The 10,051-nt window shown below is 43.2% G+C and overlaps 1 protein-coding gene across 1 annotated transcript; it reads right to left on the minus strand.

Moving 5' to 3' along the window:
- Positions 1–9,064: 9,064 nt before the first annotated feature.
- Positions 9,065–9,956, minus strand: LOC114888104 (lysine-specific demethylase 4D-like; the record flags this gene model as incomplete). Its single annotated transcript, XM_029210017.1, has 1 exon — positions 9,065–9,956. A coding segment is annotated over one exon (832 nt), but the record flags the coding sequence as incomplete, so codon positions are not given.
- Positions 9,957–10,051: the final 95 nt, after the last annotated feature.

Raw genomic sequence — 10,051 nt, forward strand, 5'->3', positions numbered from 1 at the left:
GAAGACAGGTAAGTGACATCTTTAGATTGCTGAAAGAAAAACAACTGTCAACCCACAATTCTATATCCAGTGAAACTATACTTCAACAGTAAAATAAATATTAGAATTTTCCAAAAAAAGACAACTTGAGAGAATTCAGTGCCGTCAGGTCGAATCTGTAAGAAATACACAGCGAAGTTCTTCAGACAAAAGCATATGATGCTGGGAAGAAAACTGATCTACAAAATGAAGAACACTGGAAATTCAATAAAGACAAAACTTATGCTCTGATATTTTAATTTTCTTAAAGATAATTTACTGTTTAAAGCAATAGTTTAACAATGTACGTGTTTATGAAACTTATGACAACGATGACACAAGAAATGGAAAAGAGGAGTTGGAAATATTATAAGGATTTTACATTACATGAAAAGTAATATAGTATTACTGAAGGTGGATAAAGTTTATTTAAAGAGGTATATTTTTAACTATATGTATTCATAGATGACATGACTGTGAGTGTAGAAAATTCCAAAGTATCTACTAAAAAAATCCTGGAAGTAATAAGTAAGTTTAACAAGGTCAGAGAATAAAAGGTCAATATATAAAAGTTGATTTCATTCCCATATACAAGTAATGAAAAACTTGTATTTTAATTTTTTTGAACCTCATATTTATAATAACTTGAAAAAGTGAATTAACCAAAGGCAGTAAGTTCTGGAGGTCTGATATACAACATTATAGCTATACTTAACAATAATGTATTATATAATTATAAATGTGTTAAATGGGTAGATCTCATGTTAAGTGTTTTTATACTACAAAAAAAAGATAAATTAAAGAGGCAAAGGAAACTTTTGCAAGTAATGTATTGATATGTTCATTGTCTTGACTGTGATGGCGGCTTTGTACGTGTTTACATATATCAAAAGTTTGTCAAATTGTACATTTTAAGTATGTGGAGTTTATTCTTTGTCAATTATGTCTGAACACATAATTTTAAATTTTAAGAAAGTGAATTAACTAGTTATCATTTTTAACAAAATATGTGCAGGATCAGCATGGCAACAGCTACAAAACATTGATGACAGAAAAGAAAGATCTAGATAAATGGAGAAACATATCATGTTCATACATTGAACAATTTAATACTGATAAGGTGGTAATCTTCCTATAGATGATCTATCAATTCAGTGTAATCTCTAACAAAACTCTAGAAAAATTTTGTAGGTATCCACAAGATGTTTTTAAAATTTGTTATGGTATACCAAACAAATAGAATAGCCAAAACAATCCTAAAAGATAAAATCAGAATACTCACATTACTTGATTTTAAAACTTAGTGGAATTCCACAGTATTACAACAACACAGTATTGAGAAAAGGATAGACATACTGATCATTAGAACTAAACAGAAAGTACAGAGGAGACCTGCAGAAATATAGTCAGCTGATTTTTTACAAGTGTAATGGCACTTCAATGGAGAAAGAATAGCCTTAGATAAAACACCAAAAGCACAGTCCATGAAAGAAATATAGATAAATTTGACTTTATCAAAATTTAAAACTTTCACTCTCTGAAAGATATAATTATAAGAATGTAAACCAAGCCACACTCTGAGAAAATATTTGCAGTCAAACAACTGATAAGGAACTCATATTCAGAATATAAAATGAACACTTAAAACTCAAAAATTAGAAAGCAAACAACCCAATTTTTTAAATGGGCAAAAGATATAAACTTCACTAAAGAACATATTTAGATGGCAAATGAGCATATGAAAATGTGCTCAAGCATGAGTCATTAGAGGCACTGGAATTAAAACCACAATGACATATTGCTATATGTCTGTTAGAACGGCTAAAATAAAATTTTTAAAAACTGACAACATCAAATGCTGGTCAGGATGCAGAGCAACAAGAACTCTCCTTTACTGCTGGTGGGAGTGAACGATGGCACAGTCACTCTGGGAGACAATTTGGCAGTTGATTTTTGTTTGTTTGTTTTGTTTTTATAAAACTAAACGAAGGATCATCACACAGCTCAGCAATTTCACTCCGAGATATTTATCCAAATGAACTGAAAAGCCTGACAAGACAGAAGACAAGACTTCTCTGGATCCACAAAGATCACAGAAATGTCTCACTCTTCCTATTAAACCTGGAACTACTATGAAGGGAGACACTGCAGAGGTTTCTCCCCTACGAGTCAATAGGGAACCCCCTCAAAATTTGCCCCACCTCCTCTCCTGGCTTCCTTAAGTCTCAGCAAAGCCTAACCACGAAGACATGTAGCCTGAGAATTAAGATACTATACCCTAAAGAAGCTGGGAGAATTATCCAGCATGTACTTGAAGAAATTGTGAGAGTCCCCTTAGGACTGGATTTTGAGGGTGCTTGATCAAGAGGGCTAGAAAATAAAACAGGATAAGAGAGAGTTTATTGGTCTGGGAGCACCTTCTCAGGATATAGGATATAACACTCTGGAAGGATATTAGAAGATTAGAACATTTGTGGCTTGCAGGCTCCTACAAGCCTGGAAAAAGCAATGGCCCATGCTTAGTAACAATGAAATGCATGACTTGCTCTGTAAGATGGGACAGGACGGGATTAAAAGGCAAAAGAGGCTTCCCTGGTGGCGCAGTGGTTGAGAGTCCGCCTGCCGGTGCAGGGGACAGGGTTCGTGCCCCGGTCCGGGAAGATCCCACATGCCGCGAAGCGGCTGGACCCGTGAGCCATGGCCGCTGAGCCTGTGCGTCCGGAGCCTGTGCTGCGCAACGGGAGAGGCCCAAGAGTGAGAGGCCCGCGTACCGCAAAAAAAAAAAAAAAAGGCAAAAGGGCATTTGTATCTTGGAGTGGATATATTATGAGGTCAGAAGGTCAACCATAGCATTGTGTTTGTCAATAAAGAGAATACGCTATTCACCAAGGTTATCACAAATGTGCTGGTGAGAGGGATCTAGCATCAGAAAGAAGTTCAGTGGTAGCTATCCTCTCCAGGATTGGGATGATGATAAAAGTGTTTACAGAGCTTGGCTACTGATATCACTCAGATGATAGGGCATTTAACTGCCAGATGCCAGCAGACTGCATTTTTGTAATGACCAGCAAGGATTGAGCAGGAACCAAGATGGCTTGGCCCACATGGAATTGCAGAGATGGTTAATAAAATGAATAGGATCCCCAGGGGCAGAATAGATACAAGAGAAGCCAAGAATACTGCTTTAAGATATAATCAAAAGAAATCAAGAAAGTGTGATCAGGAGGCAGAGGGTTGTTTTCTCCAATTAATGTAATGATCCTTTTTTCCAGTTCCCAGGACTGAGACAATTTTCAGACTTCGAACTCCTTGATTGATGAGGTGACCACATCCCTAGGCGTAAGTTCCCTGTGACACCATGACACAGTATTCTATACTGTAATGATTACCCAGTCCTAATCCAAAGGGACCTATGGCTAATAACTCAAGTGACTGTTCATTAGGAAAATGGGAAGATGCATACATTTAGATTTCACACAGGGTATGAGATTTAATTGATACCTGGAGACCTGAAGCGTAACCCTCACCTCATGTTAGACTGGGAACTAATGAGAATCAGGTAAGAAATGCAGCTCTGGAAAATCCCAGAGCATAGTGAGACTGTTGGGTCTGTAGAGCCACCTAGTGGTCATTCTCTTGGTAACTGAACATGCACTGGAAACACAGAAGACCTCACTCACTAGTCTGGCAGTTGACGCTCTCTGAGTTACCTCAGCTGGGGCTGTTGCCCAGAATATCTTCATATAACCTCTTCATGTAGTTGCCTGGGGGCTTCCTCACAGCATAGTAGTTTGCTTCCTAGAGCGAGGATCCCATTACTGTCAGATGGAAGTTATTCTACCTTTTGTGCAACACAGAGTGTCTTATCTGTTATTGCCACAACCCTACCCATGTTCAAAGGGACGGAACACTTTCAGCGGGGAGCAGTATTGAAGTCACGTTGTAGGAAGAGAATGAGGGATGGGATATATTGTTGAGTCTATTTGGGGGTAAGGAGGGGAGGAATAAAACCTGCTCTTCCTAAGAAGCTGATCTCAGGGATCTGCATCCAGAGAGTGAGGGCCCTGGATATAGTGGATTCAATGAGATAGCTCCACACTTCAAGATCCAGATTTCTATTAAATGCATCTCTAGTTCTCTGGAAAATTGGCACAGTAAATATTTCTTCTGTTGTGGGGCCCTTCAAGGACAACTGGACAATTACTCTGAATACAACATAGTAAAAGAGTGTTGACACAGATATGCACAATACTGAGTGGGAGAGATGTTCATCTCCTCATAGAGCACCAGGAAAAGACTTGGTGATTCTAGGACTGAGTGGTGAAGAAGGTCAGTACCCCTCCTCTGCAGGAAACCCCTTCTGATGTCTCCATATTTCACTGAAAGTCTTATTAATATGGGCCTTGTGGACTTCTGTCCATGGGAGTATTTCTGAGTAGAGGGTGGCGTATCCTGCCTTTAATAGACAGATGTTAAAAGCCCATAGCTGAGTCATCCACTGGACTTTACCAGTAAGTGTGGCCCAAAGAGACTGAAACTTGCCCCCACTCTCAGACAGAAATTGTTCTATTCTCACAGTCCCCGTGCCTCCCATACTCTGAAGGGACAGTCAGGCTAGTTCTTGTGACCTCCCACTCTTCTGGATTGTGGAAGTTTCTGATGCTGGCTCTGAGACATGGCATCTCTTTGCAAAAATCTAGTGTCTATATTACCATTCTGCTGTGAAGGAACAGGCCCTGTCCTTGCCACAGGCTTTTGACTGTCTTCTTATATGCACCCCTCCTCTGGCCCTACTGAACCATGATGTCCGACAAAATCACTCTGAAATCTTTCTCCTTCTCCGTCAGTCCTCTGTCTGGCCCGGATCTCAGTACAAAAGTCTGGAATGTCTCTACCCACATTCCAGGGCTCTGCCCTTGCTCTTCACTTTCATAACGAAAGATGTGTTGATCATCTAAATATCCCAGAGTGAGAAATGGCTGCTGCTTGTTCTTACCTGAGACCCAGCAATAAAGATGTAGGATCAAAGGGAGGAAGTGGCAAGAGAAGTTTTCCAGAATGTTCAGTCACGTTCCTGTGATGTGGCCTCATTTCCAGAAGCTGGAGTGAAGGTTCCCCTGTCCTGATTCCACAAACATGTGAGGAGCTCATGCCTAAGAGGACAAGGGGTATTTGGGATTATGTAATAGGAAGAGAGGAAGAGGAAAGTAAAGTCCAGGTAAAGGATCAGAGATGAGACTAGAACAATAGAGACATCAGGAGTAGAGAGGAACTTAGAGAAAGCAGTACAAAAGAAGAGATGCGTTTGTAGAGAAATTAGCATAAACGGGTTACTGTGACCCTGCGGGCAGATAGAGAGAAAAAGAGGTTCAGACAGTGCCTGGACCAAAGTAAACTGTCCTTACTTTATTTGATGTGCCAACAAATCCAAAAGAAAGATAATCCTTGGGGAATATCAGCAGGGTTGTAGACAATATGAGATACGGATACAGGAGACAACAGGCAAAGCTTCCTGCACATTTCAAAATTATTCTCGGTGGTAGAAAATCCCATTTCAAGGAGTTGGCATGAAGTTTCTGCTGTTTCTTAACACCCAAAGTGAAAAAGACAGTGGAGAGCACTGTGGCCTGTGGTTAAGAGCACAGGCCCTGAAGCTAAACTGCTGAGTTTGATTCTCAGACCCATTGTTCACTAGCCCTGGTCAACTTGAGATGAGATGCGGCCATGTTCCCATTTGCAAAACAAACTAGGTACCTATCTCAAAGGCGGGTAATTGGATCAGTGCCTTGCAGAAGTTTTAATTACTACTATTATTGAGTACATGAACAAAATGACAACAAAAGAGAGAGGGAGCTCACTCACGAGAAAAGCAAAAATACAGGAATTGAAGGAAAGGTAATAAACATCGAGCAAGAGAGAGAGAGAAAACCCAAATGTGAGACAGTAGGTGATGAAACAGGGAAAGCATTCAAAAGACTGTCAAAACTTTAAAATTTGTTGTAGAAGAATGATGTAGGAGAACCGACATACCTGTATGTCATCCAGAGTGGAGGGCTCATCTGTTGTTCACACTCAGCACTCTAAGTCCCACCCCCACTCTCCATATCATGACCCACAATAGCAACAGATCTCAAGTATCGCTACTTGGAGCTCTTCAGCCCGGGTTAAAAGACGCAGTAGGAACGGCCAAAGGTCTCAGCTAAGGAACTCACAATCAAGGAGGTGGGCTTTAGTTAGTTGGACCTTCTTTCATTTAGTTCTCAATTTGTAGGGTAGCAGTAAAGTGCTTTCTCATGCTCCCACACCTCCTAAAATGAATCCCTAGACGGCTCCACCACGCTCTTGAACCTTGGTGTGGCTTTTAATAAGAGTTCCTCAGAGCCACAGAGGGTCTCAGCTGCCCTTAGAGGTAGATGACATCAGGATCCCTTTAGGCTCCTAGTGGAGCCACAAAGAGATGGGAGACATACTGAAGCTGTGTGAGGACTCTAGGCATAGTAAAGCATGAAGAAGTGAGTTCATGAGTCCTGGGATCCTCTTTTCCCCCAGAGACCCAACTCAGCCCACAACCAGGACTCAACTTTCCTTTTGCTTGATCATGCCATAGCCTGCCAATTGTCTCTGAATACAGCTCCCTTAGATCAGGGAGTTCTGCATCACAGCCCCCGTTCTAGCACTGAGAACAAGCACCCTACTATTACACAGAGCAGAGCTTCTCATAGCTTCTCCCCATTCCTCATTCTTTTGGAGATTTGGCCACTGCAGCATGAGTACAATATTCCTAGGTGGGAATGTCCACAAGCCCCATCCTGGGTTTACATGAAAATAGACATTTAAGAAGCCTCCTGGTGTCAAAGGTTCTAAGTGGGGCTCTTCTCCCCTCTGTTCCTTGAAATAAGTAATAAACTCACAGAAACAGGGAAGGAATAACCACAACAACAAATTGGATGAATTTCCTCGTTTATACAAACCAATTCAGTGAACGATAACAGTAAAAAAAACCCATCTGTACTATTCCTTTCAAAGCCATTGTATGAAATCTTTCATCAATAATCACCCCTGCTTAGCCTATCACTTACCTGAAACCAGCTTCTCACAATGAAAAAAAAAAAAGAAAAAGCAGATAAAAGAGAAAAAAATTTTCCCAACTTCATTTATCCTTGAAAAACATGGCGTCTTTTTCTTGCTATTTTTCTCCAGAGACAAGATCCCCTCAAAGATTAAAAAGTCTTTCAGAAGGGTGGGAGTATCTGACTTTCTTCTCTCCCCTTCTCATTTGCATGTGTGCCTGTAAGCTCACACACACTCAGAGGTTTTCAAAAATATACAGAAATCGCTGTGATATGTGAAACACATTTGAAAACATCATCTAATCCCTAGAAGATTTGCTTCTGAATTTTTCCCAAGAAAGATATCAACACTGCAACTGATATCACACCATGTGGATCTTTTCTTTCTCTTCCCCTCAATCCTTCAATAGAGATAAAAGCAATCTTACCAGTCAATCCCAGTAAATTGTGTTGGCTAATTTTCTTAATAAAATTTTCTCCAATGGAACACAAAATTAAAAAAAAAAGTATACAAAAATATTAACAAAATTATTAATAAAGGCTACTTATGTGTTCTGGGTTAAAATAGTTTATTTTTGTTATTTTGTACATTATAAATTTTTTGCAAGTAGCAAAAATAAGAGTGCAAGATTGTATTAGAAGAGAAGATGTAGTTGGTTATCCCTATGGTACCCACAGACATTTGTATGAACTATAATGAAGCCTCTTTCATTAATAGGAGCAAACTCAGAACCTGCCAAAGAGGGGAGGGGAGTCTCCAGGTGCAGAGGCCAGTTCTCACTCCAATTCCACTTCTTTGAAGGTTTTCTGGATAACCCCCATTACCATCAAGGTGACCACAGGTGGGTTTGTTCCACATAATATGGTCCTGGTCTAATTTTTATTCAAGCAAGGGGCAGAGATGAGGTTGGAACTTTGATTAAAGGCTTAATTCAAACTACAGGGAAAGGCAAACTAACAATAACCAGAAGCAAGGTAATTTTGTTTTATACAACTCACTTTTCTCACCTTCTAGTTGATGCTTCGTCTCAAGGAACCCCTGTTGCCTGATTTTGTCTGTCCCCAACACCAGGAACTGATTCTCTGTATCCCTGCCCACTGTCCACATTCAGGAAGGGGAGGAAACGAGAGAGGGCAAAAGAAGCTGCCCTTCCCAGTTGTGCTTTGTTTCCTTTATAAGAAGGGATCCTAGTCAGATTTGATGTTAATTATCAAGACTGACTTAGCCTAGTAGGTGCATCAGAATCACCTGCAGGGCTTGTCAAACCACAGCTTGCTAGGCTTCAACCACAAAGATTCTTTTTTTTTTAATTTTTTTTTGCGGTACGCGGGCCTCTCACTGCTGTGGCCTCTCCCGTTGCGGAGCACAGGCTCCGGACGCGCAGGCTCAGCGGCCATGGCTCACGGGCCCAGCCGCTTCGCGGCACGTGGGATCTTCCCGGACCGGGGCATGAACCCATGTCCCCTGCATCGGCAGGCGGACTCCCAACCACTGTGCCACCAGGGAAGCCCAACCACAAAGATTCTTGATTCAGTAGATCTGAGGTGGAACCACAGAGTTTGCACATCTAACAAATTATGAGATGCTGCTGTTGGTGCTGGACCATAGTTTTAGAATCTCTGACTGAGCCCATATCCATTAAAGATGATTCTTTTAGAGACTTCCCTGGTGGTGCAGTGGTTAAGAATCCACCTGCCAGTGAAGGGGACACGGGTTCGAGCCCTGGCCCGGGAACATCCCACATGCCGCGGAGCAACTAAGCCCATGCACCACACCTACTGAACCTGCGCTCTAGAGCCCACGAGCCACAACTACTGAGCCCACGTGCCACAACTACCGAAACCTGTGTGCCTAGAGCTCATGCTCTGCAACAAGAGAAGCCACTGCAATAAGCCCACGCACCACAATGAAGAGTAGCCCCCCTGCTCGCTACAACTATAGAATGCCCACACGCAGCAACAAAGACCCAACGCAACCAAAAATTAATACATTTATTTTTTTAAAAAAGAGCTTCTGTGGTTTCTGGGGTGGAGGGTCAGATAAAGTCACATTTAGCAAATTCTTCGGTAGTCATGGGCTCACAGATTGAATACCATGCACTGGCGACGAATTCCTCGCAGGACTCAAGAGATGCAGGTGCCTCTAGCTTTAGCCCCAGGGGATCACAGTCAAGGGTGTGCGGGAGACTGGTTTCTGCTGCTGGGACAAGACTCTTAGATGGGTAAGACTCGTCCCAACTTAAATCCTCACAGAAGCTCACGGGGGCCCTGCAGTTCCCAGCATCGTCCCTGGGAAACACTCTCACAGTCCCAGGGACGTAGGGAGGAATCAAAGGGAGGCTGTCAAGGACACTGGATGTAATACCCTCCAGAGATGTTAGGCATGGGCCAGGGTGCATCGGATTTTCGGGATCCAATGGAGGACCCAAGGGTTGAAGGTCAGGGGCGCAACAGCACCCGGAAGGCTTAGAAGGATGCTGCAGCCATGGGCTCAGCAATGCAGGGCTGTCCATCAAGGGATCGCCAGCAAACGGGAGCTGAGCTTCGAAGTCCTGACATGATGGGTGTGTTGTGTCTACGGACAGGCGCCTCCTACTCCGGGCCCGCACAGTGGGATCCTGAGTCCCCTCTTCCCGAGGACGACGACGAGGACCGTATCGTCCAGGTAGGTGGAGATCCGCAGCAGATGGACCTGCGGTCAGCGGCGGAGTCAGGCCGGGTTCCGCGGAGCTGTAGGCAGCCGCAGCCCCGAACTGGGCAGCAGAGCAAGAACCCCGGGCCGGCGAGGGGGGCGGGGACGCAGGATCCACAGGGGCTCGACAGCGGGTCCCATGGCAGGCGGCCACGGGCGGACGGCGGTGCGAGGCGCTGCGGGACGGACAGTGCCTCCGGCGGAGCGCGGGTCCCCCAGGAGCGCGGACCTCCCTCCAGGCGTTCAGGAACTGGCTGCTGGGCTCCGTGGG

This window comes from Monodon monoceros, unplaced genomic scaffold (assembly GCF_005190385.1).
Source record: "Monodon monoceros isolate NGI ecotype Baffin Bay Population unplaced genomic scaffold, NGI_Narwhal_1 Contig475_ctg1, whole genome shotgun sequence".
Lineage (NCBI taxonomy): Eukaryota > Metazoa > Chordata > Mammalia > Artiodactyla > Monodontidae > Monodon > Monodon monoceros.